We start from the raw sequence: 19,378 nt of genomic DNA on the forward strand, positions 1-19,378 counted from the left end.
GGACTGCACTATAAATAATGTGCTTCTTGGAGCTGAATGGTGTAGCATTACTATATGGCTTTTCTCTCTAGTCTTCATTGTGTCATCTGTAGTGAGCTATAGATTTTTTGTTTCGGGAATTTTTACAACTTGTTGTTTGCATGGGTTCACCTAGTAGCCTTTGGTTTTTGCTTATAGAATCTTTTAATACACAATCAGCAAAGCTTACAATCCACTCAAGAGACTTACTATTTTTGTCACTGTTGAAAAAGGGCAAATGGTGTAAATTTAATGTGGCTGTCAACTAAAAGAAAATTGAGTGAGGAGTTAATATTTATCCAGTCACGGACATAATTGTAGTATAGTTTTCTCTTGAGACATGATATTCTGTTTCCTGCTATAAAAACTGGAAATCAGCCTCTTACAATAAAGTAAATTTTTATCTGTATTTTGGCAGGCTCCCATTATTCAGATTGGTGGTACTATTGCCAAAATGGTTATTGTTACTATGATGGAATATAGCTTTATGGAGAAGAGAAAATTTCTTGGGAAAATTTTCTACTCCATAGTTAATAATAGAAATATTGAGGAATGGCTGAAACAATAATGAGGTGTTTTTGTTTTTTTCTGGTATTGTGTTTCAGCATGTCAATAGTTTATAATACTTATATTTCTTGCTTTCAGAGATCTTCCCATTTAAAAATTATATTCTCCTTTCTTACACATACAGTAGAAGGGAACAAAGGGTAAAAATATAGCAATTTATTTATATGTTTGTTTAGAAATAGAAGAGAAAAAAGGCCAACTGAGGTGATAGGGGTAAAAAAGTTTGGATTTTCAGCTCAGTTTCTTAGTTTGACCAGAAAGAAGAACTTCATGTCTAGCCAAAGAAAATGCCACAGTGCCACCATTTTGGTCTTGGGCACAGAGAGGAACAAATAGCTTGTGAGAACTCTGTGAATCAAGTGGAAAACCAGTTTTTTGGCTGTGTCCCTTGGGCAAAGGTCAGTTGCTTTATCAATTAATTTAAATTTAGTATTTGCCTTAGGATGCCTGGTTGGCTCAGTTGGTAGAATATGCAACTCTTGATCTTGGGGTCATGAGTTTAGTCCATATTTGGGATGGAGTTTACTTAAATATGTAGGTAGATGAGATAGAATTTCTTGACAGTTCTTCCATGTACAATTTATAAGCAGCCTGTCATTGTCATGCCCATTTGTTATAAACCAGACAGTGTTAAATTTTTCTTCTATTATTTTTAGTTCTATGAGATTATAATTAAATCTCAAATTATATATTTTATTTTAAAATAAAAAACTGAAATTTTTTTTTTTTAGTTACTACTATAGTGACTGAAACAGTAAATTGTTACTATTTCAGAAATTTAATGCTCATTGCCCTTGTTATGTCTGGATTACTTATTTGGGCTTTAAATTACTTCAGTTTATTCCTATAAGTAACATCCATGGGAATAATTAGCAAAATCACAACTCCAAAGAGAGGAGATTATTATTTTCACAGGCTTACGAGGGAGTCCCTTGTTCTTTCACAGTGAGCATTCAATGAACATTTTGATTATTTCAGAGCTAAGCAAGTCTGCTTTGTTTATTTTGTTTTAAGGTATTTTGGTGTGCCTTGCTTGTGTTATCCATCATCCCCTAAGCCTATTGGATTTTTGACAAGTATTTATAAAACTTTTTTTTTTTTTTGATAGGAAAAGGGACCAAACTGAATACTAGCCCTTTCTGCAGAGTCACAGAGCTGCCTTTTTTTCCTCCAAAAGTAGGTAGTCTGGAATGATAGGAAAGGTCCAGATTTTCTGTATTAGCCATTCACTTAATCTAGGATGTGGTAAGGGGAAGAGCTTCTGGGAGAGATATGTCCATTGTTTCTGTTGCCTTTTTTGTAATCATAAGGACATAGAGTGGCATGTTAATAATTTTAATATAGATCCTGACATTTCATTCCTTATTCATACTTAGGAAAATAAACTTAATGAATGATTTTCACCTGAAGTTTGAAAAATGCCACTACCATTTTGTATCAGTAGCTTTTTTTTTTTTTTTGAGGTGACAGCCATCTTGAGTGGTTTTGTAAAAGTGGTGCTAATGTGTATAATCCTAAAGTTTTCTTTTTTCTTCCTCTTCCTTTAACATTTGCTTTTCCTTTCACTGTTGTCAGTCACAACACGCTGCTCTTGAATCTCTCAGCTGGTCTTGACTCGTGGATTTACTTATGCTTTCACTCTTCTTTAATAAATACATTAATTGCAAGCAGTGAATTGAAAACAAGACAAAAAAAAAAAAAACGACCATTAGTGATTGGACAGTTTCTTACTTTGTGTTACATTTAACTGTTCTTTTGACAGCCCAGTTTTTAAAGCCAGGTTCGTATGGAAATGCTTTCACTCCACTTGCACTGCTTTTGGAAATAGCATACTGCTTCATCTGTCTGTTTATTTTAGTGCATTCATAATATAACACAGTCAGCATAATGTCTCATCTCCATTTAGCCAAAGATTGAGTTTTCTTAAAAAAGGGAGCAACAGTTTTTGTCAGTGTGGTTTAATACCCTAAACCTCTGTGTCAAATATAGTTAAAACATCAGATTATTATTAAAGATTAAATAATAATTTAGTCAACTACATAATCTTAAAGGCATTCTGCTATCCTTGTCCTTTGCATAGTTTCACTTGTAGAAGTTATACAAAATAAGGATTTTATGTACAGGTAAGTTTATATCTTCATAGTAGTATAAGAAAGACCTTCTTCTTTCTTCTTTCTTCTTCCTTTCTTCTTTCTTCTTCAGATTTTATTTATTCATTAGAGACACAGAGGCAGAGACATAGACAGAGGGAGAAGCAGGCTCCTCAAAGGAAGCCCAATGCAGGGCTCAATCCCTGGACCCAGGATCATGCCCTGAGCCAAAGGCAGATGCTCAATCACTGAGCCACCCAGGCATCCCAAGATTTTTAATTTATTTATTCATGAGAGACACCGGCAGAGGGAGAAGCAGGCTCCTCGCAGGGGGCCCAATGCAGGACTCAATCCCAGGACCCAGGATCACACCCTGAGCCAAAGGCAGACACTCAACCTCTGAGTCACCCAGGCATACTGTAACTTCTATTTTATTTTTTTATTTTTTTTTAAATATTTTATTTATTTATTCATAAGAGACACAGAGAGAGAGGTAGAGACACAGGCAGAGGGAGAAGCAGGCTCCCTGCAGGGAGCCCGACGTGGGACCCGATCCCAGGACTCCAGGATCATGCCCTGGGCAGAAGGCAGGTGCTAAACCGCTGAGCCACCCCGGTGTCCCTATAACTTCTATTTTAGAAACAAATTTTCTTTTTTTTTTTTTTCTTTTTGGAAACAAATTTTCCATTATCATTTGCCTTATTTTTTGTTTTTAAAGAAGTATCCTGATCTTTTCCCCACTGCTTGATCTGTTGCAGGTTTTTTTTTGTTTTTTTTTTGTTTTGTTTTGTTTTTTTTGCAGTTTTTGACTTTGCAGTTTGCATGTCATAAACTTGTGGAAGGAAATTGTCCTTCACTGTCCCTCCCCCACCCCCACTTAAACAGAACATTGGGAGGCTTAATCTTCCTCTTCTAACTTACTATCAGCAAAGATAACCGTAAAATAATTTTTTCTTTCATCTGCAATTCTAAAGAGCATTTTATCATTGAATATGGAACTAGAAGATAAAAAGCAGTTTAATAGGAGCTGCTTGATTTTTTTAAATCAGTGATTTATGGCTTTAGCTTTCTAAGATTGGTTCAGGAAATAGATTATTTTCAAATGGTGATACCGGGTTAGTACTATAAATTACATTTTAATGCATATAGAACAATTTGTTTATTATTTTTAAATGTTTCCCTTTAGATTAGTTTAGCAGCGTTTTATCTGATGTAGTTAATGGTTATTTTAGTTTTGTCTCCATATTTCACAGTATTTGTAAAAAGCAAATGGGACAAAGGTATGCAGAGGTTTCTAAGATCTTGAACCCTTACACAGAGGCTGACATTAATTGTTGTTTCTGGTGTCTTTTCATACAATTTACATTGAAATACCTTTTCTGATGTGCTCCTAGGAAGATGAGACATTATGTATATTGGTTTTTTCTCCCCTACATGCACTAATGGTTCTTTACTGTTAACTTATTGCTAGGCCTGTTTCATTCTAACATTTTAGCATTTTTGTTAGATTACATGTTGAAATGCATCACTCAGTCTGTGCTTGAGCTCATTTTATTTTTCTGTTTAATCAATTTAATTTCTTGTTTTACTAACCTCACTGTTTTTTCAGTTTAATATTGGCTGCATGCTAGTTAAATATTTATATTATATATATATTAAAAAAACCAATCAAGTCTAGCCTGGATTTTGCTCTGATTGTGTTTTCATTTCTAGTGGTGGGGCAGTCTTACACTTACAACTTACTTTGTATCATGAAAGCCTGACACATAAACAAAATAACTAAACACAGTGTAGATTTTCTTTAAAAAAAAAAAAAAATCTTAAAGTGGTGCTGTCTAGGTGGTGGATATGATTGTATAAGTACCTTGATTTTATGCTTTTTAATGTTAGTTTTAAACTTCATAAATGTATTCTTCCCCCTTTCCCCTTCCCTTTATTCTCCTTTTTAAAGTGTTATATACAAAAGTTGCCCGGCACACCATCAGAAAGGACCCTTACCCTTATGTTCTTACCATATAAAATACTGGCCAGCATTTCTTTTTACATTAATGCCCCTTTAATTGGGCACATTTACCCTATTATTAGCATCTTTTTGCATGCATATATGTAGAATTATCTCTTGCTCATCACCTGTTTAAATGTCACTAGGAAGGGAAGAATATATTATTGGAATATTTTTGGTTTGTCTCTCTGTTCTGTCTGTCAGGATAATATTGGACATCGCTTACTCCAGAAACATGGGTGGAAGCTGGGCCAGGGATTGGGAAAATCTCTTCAGGGTAAGTTTTTTAAATATACAAAAATAAAGAAAGAAAAACAATGTTTTTGATTTGATCTTATGCTTGAATATATTTATTGTCTTTTTTTGGTCTGGGCTCTCCCCCCTCCCCACCTTTTCTCCCTTAGAACAGTCTATATTTTTCCTATAACTGTATTTTAAGTTACTGTTAAGCTAATAGTTTGTAAGGATAAGCTGCTGTGTCATGAATACTTTCAGGTCAACAATTCTGAATGTATGGTTGAACTAGTTTAAAATTTTTTTGTTGGGGGTGATGGGTGGGTAGAGTAAAAGAAACACACAGTCTCAAGAGTGTGCTTTCTTTTTTTTTTTTTTAATTTATTTTTTATTGGTGTTCAATTTACCAACATACAGAATAACACCCAGTGCTCATCCCGTCAAGTGCCCCCCTCAGTGCCCGTCACCCATTCACCCCCAGCCCCCACCCTCCTCCCCTTCCAACACCCCTAGTTCGTTTCCCAGTTAGGAGTCTTTATGTTCTGTCTCCCTTTCTGATATTTCCCACACATTTTTCTCCCTTCCCTTATATTCCCTTTCACTATCATTTATATTCCCCAAATGAATGAGAACATATAATGTTTGTCCTTCTTGGATTGACTTACTTCACTCAGCAAGAGTGTGCTTTGTGTCATTTAGCAACGTTGTATTTTGGCTTTAACAGGGGAATTTAATTTTTGCCTTTCCAAATTCTCCCTGAAGCTGGTGATTGCCCTGGTTCTTTTTCTCTGCCATCAGAATCCATGTAGTAGTAGAGAGAAGACAACCCACATGAAACATAAAATGGAAGCAGAGGTTTATTTCCTACAGCTCTCTAAGCCAAGGTCATTTCTCAGATTCAGATCAGGCTCTGGAAAATACATGGCTTAAAGTTTCCATTGTATTTATTTTTTCTTTTAACTAGTAAACATGTGGATAGAAACAAAATACTAATACTTCTGCATTTGAGTTCTTGTTAGTTGGAAACCAACTCCATTCACTTTTTAGCTCCCTCATGTTAAAGAGCTACTGTTTATTCATCGCAGATGTGAACACTACCTCAGAAATAATGGGAATCATTGGCACTTCTACTTCTGGTCATTGGGGGGCGGGGCGCTCATTGTATAAAGAAATCTTTGGGGAGAGGTGTACTTTTATTGACTAATTCTTTGAAGTTTGGAAATAGATTTTCACAATTTGAATGGGAAGGCTAATCAGTTCAAGTGTGTGTGTTAAGGGGCGCAGGACAGGGCATAAAGCAGGACGTTCTAGTCTTTAAAACCTTTGCTATACACACACACACACACACACACACACACACATAATTTTGTGTATTTATTTATTTATTTGGGAGAGATAGAGTACTTGCCATGGTGAGGGGGAGAAGAGGGAGAGGGGCAAGCTGACTCCTTACTGACCATGGAGCCGGATGAGGGCTTGATCTCACCAAAATCATGACCTAAGCTGAAACCAAGAGTCAGACACTCATACAGCTGAGCTCTCCAAGTGCCCCTAAAACCTTTGCTTTTTAAATTATAATTCTATAAGTTCTATTCAGTGGTGATACAAAGGAGATGCTCAATAAATATATCTCAAATTAGTATCTATTATTAAGCACATATCTATTTTGAGGGAGGAGATAGAAAGATGTGATTACCATTAAACTTGTTTTCTCAATGGCTTAAGAACTCATTGCATTCGATACAAAGAATGCAATTGAGAGCAGTTTGTCTGACAAAGACCATGGATTTGTAAGAGTCCAGAAGAGAGAGAGAGGGTAATCAGGACTGAAAGGATAAAATTTGTCTCAGTATTTTACAGAATTGTTAAGTGTTAGGTTGATAAAATTAAATGGAGGTGATTGCTTAGAGGAAGTTCTGAAGTCTGGATATGATCTTTACCTACCATCTTTACATTCCTCCTATTCAGAGATTCCAAGGAGCATTGTTGATTGATACTTTTTGTTCAGGCACACAAAGCATTAGAATTTCAGGGCATTTCATAGGGGCTAGCAAATCTGAATCCCAGAATTTTTCATTTGTAAGCATCAGAGACTTACTTACAAGTACACCTAGCAGAGGAAAAGAGAAAGTGAATTTAAGAAAGGAGAGGTAATTGAATACTCATTTTTCAGTGATGGAAAATTTTTAATTACTTTTTATTTTATTTATTTATTTACCTTTTTTTTTTTAACGATTTTATTTATTCATTCATGAGAGACACAGAGAGAGAAAGAGAGGCAGAGACACAGGCAGAGGGAGAAGCAGGCTTCATGCAGGGAGCCTGATGTGGGACTCAATCCCGGGCCTCCAGGATCACGCCCCAGGCTGAAGGTGGAGCTAAACCACGGGGCCATTGGGGCTGCCCACTTTTTATTTTTATTTTTTTTAAAGATTTCATTTATTTGATATAGAGAGTGAGAATGAGAAAGAGAGCATGAGTCGGGGGTGACAGGGTGGACAGAGGGAAAGGGAGAAGCATGCTTCCCATTGAGCAGGGAGCCCGTCTTGGGGCTCAATCAATCCCAAGAGTCTAGTCAGGCACCCAGATGCCCTGGAAAATATTAATTTAATTTTTATTTCATTTTAAGACTACTCTAGAATTTTGGTTTTTAACATTGAGCTCCTTGATAAGAGAGGAATTTTTTTTTTAATTTATTTATTCATGAGAGACACAGAGAGAGAAAGAAGCAGAGACACAGGCAGAATGTGAAGCGGGATCCATCCAGGGAGCCCGATGTGGGACTTGATCCTGGGACTCCAGGATCATACCCTGAGCTGAAGGCAGGCACTTTAACTGCTAAGCCACCCAGGTGTCCCAGGAATTTGGTTTTAATCCATATCTTAACTCTATCTCCACAGTTGCAAGCATATAAGCATTCAATAACTCCTAAGTCTATTATCTAAATTACAAAGGAATTTGAAGCTCATCTCTTTCTTTTTTCTTTGTGATAAAAAAAGTATATAAAATTACCATTTTAACCTTCCCCCTCCCCCCATCTTTAACCATTTTAAAGTACAGTTCAATAGTGTTCACTAAATTCACACTGTTGTGCAAACCTACCTGTTTTGGAGACGCCTGGGTGGCTCAGTGGTTGAGCATCTGCTTTTAGCTTAGATTGTGATCCTGGGGTCCTGGGATCGAGTCTTACATTGGGCTCCTTGTGAGGAGCCTGTTTCTCCCTTTGCCTATGTCTCTGCCTCTCCTTCAGTGTCTCTCATGAATAAATAAATATATCTTAAAAAAAAAAAAGCCTATCTGTTTTGAACGGCTAGTACAATATCTTTACCCTGGAAAAGAATAGAACCTTATTCTCTTGCCAGCATTAAAGGTTGAGTTTAATTGTCTTATAAATGGCTATTTTTTTTAGTATCAGATTCAGCAGTGTGCATACTTCCCTTTCATAGATATTTCTATAATACCCACATGATCTGACCTAGAATGTAGCCACATTTAGGGCATGTTGAGGTAATTCATGACATTTTTTTCATTGTACCAAACCTTTGCTATAGATAACCACTGAAGAAAGCTCTGTTGATCTAGTGAAAGTGATAATGCTTTTTTAGTATTGCATAGACTAGTCACTGCCTGTAATTCCTGGGGTCACAGCTTTGTAAATTCTTTCAGTTCTTTTTATTTGATTTTAGGGCTCTGACATATTAAACATAATGATCATTTAAGTTTAAACCTGGTTCCTTCAGGATTTCTGGTTAACATTTAAATATTTCAACCAAGAACGCCTGGGTGGCTTAGTTGGTTAAGCATCTGCCTTTGGCTCAGGTCCTGATCTCAGGGTCCTGGGATTGGAGCCCTGAGTCATGGACTCCCTATTCAATGAGGAGTCTGCGGCTTCTTCTCCCCCTGCCGCCCCACCCCCCTCACACTCTGTCTCTGTTGCTCTCAAATAAATAAATAAAATATTTTTTAAAAAAGTTATTTCAGGATGCCTGGGTGGCTCAGTGGTTGAGCGTCTGCCTTTGGCTCAGGGCATGATCCCGGGAGTCCTGGGGTTGAGTCCTGCATTGGGTTCCCCTCAGGGAGTCTGCTTCTCCCTCTGCCTATGTCTCTGCCTCTCTCTCTGTGTCTCTCACGAATAAGTAAATAAAATCTTAGAAAAAAATTATTTCAGCCCATATAAGGTTTTTATAAAGAGTGTCAGTCCTTAGAAACTACAGTGCAAATATCTTGTCACTAGGTGGATTGGGGAATAGGATATGCTGACTCTAGAATGAGATTATCTGTGGCAGAAATTGGATTTATTTTTGTAGTTGAATTTCTTTTATTCTTACCATTTGTTCTCCCTTGGTATTAAGATATTTCTAAAGTTTAGAAAAAGAACTTTATTGTGTGTGGCTGATAAGTGATTGCTAGTATTAAAAAGAAAAAAAGACTTGTAGAAAAGATAGGTTGATAAGGTATCTGACGGGAACAACACAAAGAAAGGCCTGTTGATAAATATGTGGACAATTGCTTATTGTAGAAGCAGAAGATACTTAATTTGGAATTAAGTGACAGTTTTGTGGCAGTTGGACTAGATGTATCTCTTGAAATTGTTTTAAAACCTTTTGGCAGCTTTAAAATAGAATGGAATGCAGCTCAAAATCTTTACTTTGCTGTGAAATGTTTAGTCAGTAGGTGTAGCCCAGAAGTGGGGGTACTTGAACTTCTTTGTTGTCTAGGTGCTTTTTTTTTTTTTTTTTTAATTTTTATTTATTTATGATAGTCACACAGAGAGAGGCAGAGACATAGGCAGAGGGAGAAGCAGGCTCCATGCACTGGGAGCCCGATGTGGGATTCGATCCCACGTCTCCAGGATCTCGCCCTGGGCCAAAGGCAGGCGCTAAACCGCTGCGCCACCCAGGGATCCTGTCTAGGTGCTTTTCAGTGCTTTTACTGATTATTATATTTTATTTTTTAACAAAAACAAAAGGTCAGCCCCTGGGAGAAATGGATGGGTTCTGATACTGTTTCATACCTCACCCAGTCTAGAAGATTCATTCAGTAACAGACAACCAAGAAATATTTACTGAATTAATAATGTATTCTAGCTATACTAGCTGTAAATAGCATAAGCCATGGACGAAGTACGTAAGAAATTGTTCCTGTTTCCCCAAGTCTTGCTCTTTTTTTTTTTTTTTTTAAGATTTTATTTATTTATTCATGAGAGACACAGAGAGAGAGGCAGAGACACAGGCATAGGGAGAAGCAGGCTCCATGCAGGGAGCCCCATGTGGGACTTGATCCCGGGACTCCAGGATCACGCCCTGGGCCAAAGGCAGGCGCTCAACCGCTGAGCCACCCAGGGATCCCCAGTCTTGCTCTTTTAAACAACTCTAGATCTTTAATGGTTTCTTAAGTTTATACTTTTATGTATTCTTTTCATGCTTAGAATTAAGTATGTGATCAATTTGAATTTAATTGATCACTCCAAGTTCCTTGAATGTGGGGATTCTTGTCTGGTTTTGTGTAAAAGTACTTGGTGTAGGATGTGAAGGCAATGTGAGCAGCATTTAGAAAATATAAGATCGGGCAGCCTGAGTGGCTCAACGGCTTAGCGCTGCCGTCAGCCCAGGGCGTGATGTGATCCTGGAGGCCTGGGATCGAGTTCCACATTGGGTTCCCTGCATGGAGCCTGCTTCTCCCTCTGCCTGTATCTCTGCCCCCCTCTGTGTGTGTGTGTGTGTGTGTGTGTGTGTGTGTGTGTGTGTGTGATGAATGAATAAATAAAATCTTAAAAAAAAAAAGAAAATATAAGATCTAGGTTTGAGTTTGGCTCTGCCACTTCAAGTAAAGGACAAGTTACCATCACAGTTATTTTTTCATTCCAGTAAATGGGAATTAAAATCTTTGCTCATTTATTCACAATTATGGGGTGAAGTAAATTAATGTAAATGATGAAATTACTTTGTAAAAACTGTAAAATGCTAAATAATTGCTGATAAGTTATTAATACTTCTCGTATTTATTTAGATGTTTTAACTGAATTGGAGATAACCCATCTTTGGATCTTTCTCTTCCTTTTTTTTTTTTCAAGACTTTATTTTTAAGTAATCTGTACACCCAATAATAGGGTTTGAACTTACAACCTGAGATCAAGAGCTGCATGCTCCACTGACAGCCAGCCACGTGCCTCCCATCTTTAGATCTTAATCAGAAACCTAAATGTCATTTAAAAAAATAGAGAAGCACTGTCTTGCTACTCTGTATTTCCCAGAATTTACAATATAGTAGCCATAATGTGCTCAATATGTGCTAGATAATTGACTTTCAGATCTGTTTTTAATGCTGCGTGCATTTTAGGGTCCCTAAACCCCTAAGTTTGGTGTCTATGTCACTAATTCCTAGGTCATTAGTTACTGCCACTTCTGAGCCTAATTCATAACATCAAAGAAGAGTCCCTGAACAGTGGCATTGGGAAACCTGGATACCAACTCATAAAAAAGAAGTTGGATCTACACTGTGCTACCTTACCCTAACATATATTCTGGATGATTAAAATATTTAAATGTTATAAAAAAAAAGAAATCATAAGATCACTAGAGTGTGCACTGGGATATTTATGATTTAAAAAATAATGTTGGAGGGGAATCTGGTTGGCTCAGTCAGTCAAGCGTGTGACTTGATCTTGGGGTCATGAGATCATACCCCATGTTAGGCATAGAGCTTACTTTAAAAAAAAAAAAAACAACAAAACATTGGAATGAGGAAATCTTTTCTGAGTTTACTCTCAAACCCAGAAGCCATTTTTAAAAAGGATACATTTTACTGTATTTCATTGCAAATAAAATAAAAAAAAATATAACAAACTGGGGGAAATATTTGCAACATCTCATTATAGACAAAGGACAAATTTCCTTCATGTATTTATCTGTTACATGAAAGACAGCCTAAAGAGGAAAGGGGAAATGATATGAACACTGCTTATAGAAAAGTAACACAAATAGAATATTCTCAGTTTTTTCTTTTTTTTTTTTTTTTCAGTTCTTTTTTCATAATAGAAATATGCATTTTAAAAACCATGAGATAGGGATGCCTGGGTGGCTCAGCAGTTGAGCATCTGCCTTTGGCCCAGGGTATGATCCCGGGGTTCTGGGATCGAGTCCCGCATTGGGCTCCCAGCGTGGAGCCTGCTTCTCTCTCTGCCTGTGTCTCTGCCTCTCTCTTTGTGTCTCTCACAAATAAGTAAATGACATTTTTAAAAAAACAAACCAAATGAGATATAGTTTTTCGCTTTTGCATTGGAAAGGTTAAAAAAAATTAGCCTGGTCATATTGGCTAATTGATGTAAAGATGGGAAAACATCTTTACATCATAGCCAGTGAGCATATAAATTGGTAAACCACTGCAGAGGAAGGTCTGAATTACTTAAAGATTAAAATGAATCCTGAGGCTCCTAGGTGGCTCAGTCAGCTGAGTATCTGGATCTTGAATTTCGCTTGAGTTGTGCTCTCAGAGTGGAGGGATTAAGCCCTGTTTTGAGCTCTGTACCTTCAGTAGAGAGTCTGCTTGGAGTGCTTTCTCTTTCTCCCCCTCTGCCCCTCCTCCCCTCAAAAAAATAAAAAATCTTCTAAAATAAAATGCATGTATCCTTGGGGTCAGCAATTCTAATTTTCTCCACTTATTCTTTGAAATGCACAAAATAATTTGTGATTGACGTTATTATTTTGTGATAACTAAACATTGGAAACAGTCCACCATATTTCATTGATTCCAAGACATTTATTTTGTATTTTAATAGAGAGGTAAGATTAAATGCATCTTATTAATGGCATTATAGTTAAAATTGGCAGCTTTTAAATTTCTTTCAAGCATATAAAATAGTGTGTTTTATGGTTAATGGCATTTTGGATTAAAGAAATAGAATACCAGGATTGTATAGAGGGAAACTATGATGCTTTAAAAGGATTGAAGTAGTTTAGGATGTATTCGTTATATGTAGAACAATTTCCAAGGAACATTAAGTAGAAAAACAATATGCAGAATAGTGTGTGATATATACTAAACTACCATTTGTGTTAAATTATATACACAGATACATGCATATGTACTGGTAGACACACATCTCCTGCTTAAAATCAGTATTTTTCCCCCTAAATCAGACTATCTGTGTGAAAAGTTTACTTGGGTACCTATTTACCTTTATTTATTTATTCATTTATTTATAATTTTATTTATTTATTCATGAGAGACACAGAGAGAGAGAGAATGGGAGAGAGAGAGAGAGAGAGAAAGAGAGAGGCAGAGGGAGAAGCAGGCTCCACGCAGGGAGCCCGATGTGGGACTCGATCCTGGGTTTCCAGGATCATGCCCTGGGCTGAAGGCAGCGCTAAACCACTGAGCCACTCGGGCTGCCCTATTTACCATTATTTAATGTGAGTTACCTGTCAACCCCAAAACAGCAAATTTTCAAAGTATAGGTTCCTTTTTGTGATTAAAAAAAAAATTATTAGGATATAAAGTGCTTAAACATTTCCTCCTTATTGTCAGATAATTAATATGGTTGTGTAGTAACATGTCTGTCCCAAAACTTAAGAAGCTTTTCCAGAGTTCTACTAGTGTATGTGGAAAGTATTTTTATGTTTCTCACATATATTTTTCTTAAAAATACTGAATTAGATTTTTGAGAATGAAATGTAAACATTTTACTATTAAAAAAATCATTGAATAATACTATGTTGAGAGCCATGAACTGAGACATTCCGCTACAAAACCTTAAACAGGTACATTCTGTGAGATATACCTGTACATTTATGTTTGTATTTGCTTGACTATGCAGAGAAAAAAAAAATCCTTGTCAAGACAGATTCTGAAGGGAAACTAAGTTGCTTTTTACTGTATTCTTTTAAAATTTGATACACTATGCTTACTATTTAGAAATATAAAAATTGGGGCCCCTGGGTGGCTCTTAGTTAAGTGTCCCAACTCTTTTTTTTTTTTTTTTAAGATTTTATTTATTTATTCATGAGAGACACAGAGAGAGGCAGAGACATAGGCAGAGGGAGAAGCAGACTCCATGCAGGGAGCCTGATGTGGGACTTGATCCCAGGACTCCAGGATCATGCCCTGAGCCGAAGGCAGACACTCACCCACTGAGCCACTTAGACATCCCTAAGTGTCCAACTCTCTTGATCTCAGCTCAGGTGTTGATCTCAGGATTGTGAGTTCAAGCCCCTTGTTGGGCCCCACGCTGGGGGTGGAGCCAACTTTAAAAATCTGTATATAGAGAAAATTACTTTGAAAAACAGTAGGCAAAATTAAAGCAGAGTAGTAGAGTAGGGTTTGTTTCTTTGGTTTTGTGTGTATATCCCTTCCCTTCATCTCTGCTCTAATTTAATTTAGCAAATAAGTGGTAAATATAGCTGGGTAGGGCTTATATTTGCTAGTCATAACAGTGTTCTTACTACATTTTATGACTGGAGAAAAACTAGACTTGAATTCAGTACACCAGAATAGAAATATGTAGTGTTATAGTTTAGGATTTACGGGGCACCTGGATGTTAGTTAAACATCTAACTCTTGATTTTGGCTCTGGTCATGATCTCAGGGTTCTGAGATGGAGCCTGGTATTGAGCTCTGCGCTGGGCATGGAGCCTGCTAAAGATTCTCTCCCCCTCTCTGTGACCCTCTCCCATTCCTTAAAAAAAAAAAAAAAAGAAAAAAGAAAAAATAGACTTTATTGTTAAACTAGAATGTTGATCTTTAAAACCACACTGACTTCCTAAGAGAGATCATTCTTTAGTTGATAAAAATAAGCTCTCCCGCCCACTTTTTAAGATTTATTTTTAAGCAATCTCTGTACCCAGTATGGGGCTCAAACTCACAGTCCCAAGATCAGGAGTTGCGTGCTCTACTGACTGAGCCAGCCAGGTGGTGTTCCAGTAAGCTCTCCTTTATTTATTTATTTTTTTAATTTTTATTTATGATAGTCACACAGACAGAGAGAGAAAGAGAGGCAGAGACACAGGCAGAGGGAGAAACAGGCTCCATGCACCGGGAGCCCGACGTGGGATTCGATCCCGGGTCTCCAGGATCGCGCCCTGGGCCAAAGGCAGGCGCCAAACCGCTGTGCCACCCAGGGATCCCAGCTCTCCTTTAATATTATAAATGACTGATAAGTTTTGTGAATAGGGTCTTTGTAAAATCTAAGTTGTTGTCCTTCTATATTAGTTTCCCTTTGAAATTTATTTTCCTTTGGGAAAAGGATATTAGACTTAGTACATATTATGTTCCAAACATTGATTTAAATCTAAGTATTTTCTATGTTCCACTTAATGAAATAAATACTAGTATACTCATTGCATAAATGAACAGTTTTGGAAAGGTTATTATTTTTTTTTTAAGATTTATTTATTTATTTATGATAGACAGAGAGAGGCAGAGACACTGGAGGAGGGAGAAGCAGGCTCCATGCAGGAGCCTGATGTGGGACTCGATCCTAGGTCTCCAGGATCAGGCCCTAAGCTGCAGGCAGCGCTAAACTGCTGCGCCACCGGGGCTGCCCTGCAAAGGTTATTATATAGCTACTGAGTCTCTGCCATTCGAGTATAAGCATGACTTTGGAATCAGTGTCCCTATATATACCTTTGCCCTTCTCAGAAAAAGCTGGTAACTGTAAATAAGAGTAGTTGGGGGGATCCCTGGGTGGCGCAGTGGTTTGGTGCCTGCCTTTGGCCCAGGGCGCGATCCTGGAGACCCGGGATCGAATCCCACGTCGGGCTCCCGGTGCATGGAGCCTGCTTCTCCCTCTGCCTGTGTCTCTGACTCATTCTCTCTCTCTCTCTGTGTGACTATCACAAATAAATAAAAAAATTAAAAAAAAAAATTAAAAAAAAAAAAAAGAGTAGTTGGGGGGGGGGGGTGACAGACATGTAGCTCCCCCAGCATGAATGTATGGATTGTCAGAAGGGCTTAGTTAGACTTGAAGCTGGTCTAGCTGACCTTCTGAATGGGATTTCATTAATATGAACAAGAGGAAGCCCATTTAGTAAATAAAATTAGTGAGAATTGGCAGTCTGCAGTAAGAGGTCTGAGTCTTAGGGCTGGACTAAAAAGGAAGAGGGATTAGAGGAGAGGAGGGGAAAAATGAACTCAAATTCTGTATGAACTACTTGTTTCACAGTATAGAGATCATCACATTTAAAGGATACATCAGAAAACATTAAATATATGTTGAGGTGGTGGCAAAATAACTAGAAAAGAAGTGGCAAATTTTTCAAATGAAAATTTGGAATAGTTAAGTATAGAAAGCTTTTTTATTATTCTAGTGCTTTTTTTTTTTTAATTTTTATTTATTTATGATAGTCACACAGAGCGAGAGAGGCAGAGACACAGGCAGAGGGAGAAGCAGGCTCCATGCACCGGGAGCCCGATGTGGGATTCGATCCCCGGTCTCCAGGATCGCGCCCTGGGCCAAAGGCAGGCGCTAAACCGCTGCGCCACCCAGGGATCCCTCTAGTGCTTTTTTTTAAAGTGAATCTGGGTAAACTTATTTATCTTTTTTAAAGATTTTATTTTTTATTTTTTGTTTTGTTTTTAAGATTTTATTTATTTATTCTTGAGAGAGAGAGGGGCACAGACACAGGCAGAGGGAGAAGCAGGCTCCATGCAGGGAGCCTGATGTGGGACTCAATCCCGGGACTCCAGGATCATGCTCTGGGCCAAAGGGAGGCGCTCAGCTGCTGAGCCACCCAGGCATCCCAAAAGATTTTATTTTTAAGTAATGTCTATACCCAACATAAGGCTCAAACTCAAAACCCTGAGACCAAGAGTTGTATGCTCTTCTGACTGAGCCAGCCAGCAACTCTTTTTTTTTTTTTTTAACTAAGAAAAGAGAGTGGACCACTTAAGAGAAGCAGATAGGACATTATCAAGGTAGATTACTTTTAAGGAGGCGCTCTGGTGAAGAATTACATGGAATTATTTGTACACTTATTGAATATTTCCTATGTTCAAGAGACCATTAAAAGAATATACATAATATTGTAAGACACTGCTCTTACTGCTATTTATTTTAGGAGTTAAGGGTGGGGAAATCTTCGAGTAAACGCTGTAAGTCCTCAGAAGAAGGGAATGACTAGGGAAGACTTCACAGTGAAGTCTTGAGGAGGGAAGAATAGATATTACCAAAAACAGGAGATACTGATGTATACAAGTGATTACAGTTAGCAAAGAGTAGGCATAGCTGGCTGGAGTAGGGAATGCCCATAGACCTTTCATACAGCATGTATATATGTATGCATGCATGCATGTATATATGTATGTATGTATTTATTTCTGCTTTTATTTTTAAAGTTTATTTTTAAATAATTTATTTAAGAGGGAGAATGTGTGAGCGAGAGAGCATAAGCAGGGGAACAGCAGAGGGAGAGGGAGAAGTAGATTCCCTGCTGAGCAGGGAGTCTTATGTGGGACTTGATCCCAGGACCCCAAGACCATGACCTGAGCCAAAGGCAGATGCTTAACCAACTGAGCCATCCAAGTGCCACTTACTTATTTGACCAGCGCACAATCAGGGGGAGGGGCAGGGAGATGGAGAAGCAGGCAGACACATAATAGACTGAGCTGTCCAAGTACCCCTCCAGATATTTTTTTTGATGTTGAACCTTCATAATATAAAAGGTGGGGTGGGGGTTGGTGGATGACACAGTTGTTTTCGTTGAAGCAGAGTTCTGGTCTCCAAGAACAGTTTGGAAACTATAAGAAGGCGGCAGTGATGGGAAATTGGTTTGAATAGGCACAAATGAAATAGAGTGTTTACTATGTGCTAAGCACTTAAAAATACTTAATTCTTAAAACAAGTCTATGAGAATTTTGTTCTCATTTTGCAGAAGAAACTGATACTTCAAAAAGCTTAGTAAGTTGCCCAAGGATAAACAACCAGTAAATGACAGTATCAGAATTCAAATCTTGGTTTTTTTCCACACTCCAACACCATGCTCTTAACTACTCACACTGAATGAATTGTTAATACTGCTCCCAATTTAGACTTCATTTTGTAAGCCAAAGGCAGTTTTTGATCAGAAGAGAGACTTTTATAGCAAAAAAGATAATTAAAGATAATTTTACCTGGATCACCTGGGTAACTCAGTGGTTAAGTGTCTGCCTTTGGCTCAGGTCATGATCTCGGGGTCCTGGGATCGAGTCCTACATTGAGCTCCCCACAAGGAGCCTGCTTCTCCCTCTGCCTATGTCTCTGCCTCTCTGTGTCTCTCATGAATAAATAAATAAAATCTTAAAGATAATTTTACCTAAAATTGATTTTACAGATGGAAAAATTTGGGTTTAGGATTTCTTTTTTTTTTTTTAATTTGTATTTATTTATGATAGTCACCGAGAGAGAGAGAGAGAGAGAGAGAGAGAGAGAGAGGCAGAGACATAGGCAGAGGGAGAAGCAGGCTCCAAGCACCGGGAGCCCGACATGGGATTCGATCCCGGGTCTCCAGGATCGCGCCCTGGGCCAAAGGCAGGCGCTAAACCGCTGCGCCACCCAGGGATCCCAAGGGTTTAGGATTTCTAAATGTCTTTGTGATAGTGCTGAAACCCAGCCCTAAATTCTGATTTGCGATCTATTGTTCTTTCCAATACACCTACCAGGATATTTGTGGTAGAAGTTAAATAGTAGTATGATCAAAGTATGTCTGAAGATGAATGGAAGACTGTTTAGAAAGTTGTCTGGGTATGAGTTGATGAGAACTTAGAGTAGAGTGATGGAAGTGGAAATGGAAAAGAAGATACAGTGATGAAGGATAATGAAGCAAATCAAGAAGTATAGTGTACAGTTCATGCAGGTCTGTCTGGCAAGCTCTTGTTCACTGGGTTTACCTTTTAATCATTTATAATAGTTACTAGCATTTATTAAGTATTCAGTGAGTGCTTGCATATGGATTATCTAATTTAAATCCTCTTTCAGGTGTAGATACCATTCCTGGTTTTTAGATGAGGAAATTGACATTCTGAGCAATGCTTTGCTCAAGAACTTAGAGCAAATAAGTGGTAGAATAATGGTGCCAAAACTGTGCTTTTAATCAATATGCTGTAGTCTGTGGTAGCTCACCTCTCTGTTCTGGAAAGACATGATGGTGAGCAATGCAAGTATTACAGAATTAAAATACACAATAGTTATTCTGGCCAAAAAAATTAGAGATAGTCTTAAGGCACTTGAAGTGATTATATATTCTTCATGATTAACATAAATTTTTATAAAGTCAGTAGAAACTTTTTTAAAAAATATATTTTTTAAAGATTTTATTTATTCATGAGAGACACAGAGAGAAGGCAGAGACATAGGCAAAGGGAAAAGCAGGCTCCCCACAGGGAGCCCAATGTGAGACTCAATCCCCAGACTTGGGATCACACCCTGAGCTGAAGGCAGACACTCAACCACTGAGCCACCCAGGTGTCCCTTTTTAAAAGATTTTATTTATTTATT

The 19,378-nt window shown here is 37.7% G+C and overlaps 1 protein-coding gene across 7 annotated transcripts in view; it reads left to right on the top strand.

The window, feature by feature from the left end:
- GPATCH8 (G-patch domain containing 8) overlaps positions 1-19,378 on the top strand; it is a 117,118-nt gene that overhangs the window by 34,711 nt on the left and 63,029 nt on the right. For 4 of the 7 annotated variants that reach the window (XM_038547102.1, XM_038547100.1, XM_038547101.1 and 1 more), the window contains 2 exons: positions 2,348-2,365; positions 4,882-4,954. Coding sequence is in view for 2 of the 7 variants with exons in the window: in XM_038547097.1 (XP_038403025.1) it covers positions 4,882-4,954 (73 nt within the window). In the remaining 5 variants the exon portion in view is untranslated. The remainder of the gene's footprint in view (positions 1-2,347; positions 2,366-4,881; positions 4,955-19,378) is intronic. The other 3 variants (XM_038547097.1, XM_038547098.1, XM_038547103.1) reach the window with 1 other exon arrangement.

The sequence above is a fragment of the Canis lupus genome, chromosome 9 (assembly GCF_011100685.1).
Source record: "Canis lupus familiaris isolate Mischka breed German Shepherd chromosome 9, alternate assembly UU_Cfam_GSD_1.0, whole genome shotgun sequence".
NCBI lineage: Eukaryota > Metazoa > Chordata > Mammalia > Carnivora > Canidae > Canis > Canis lupus.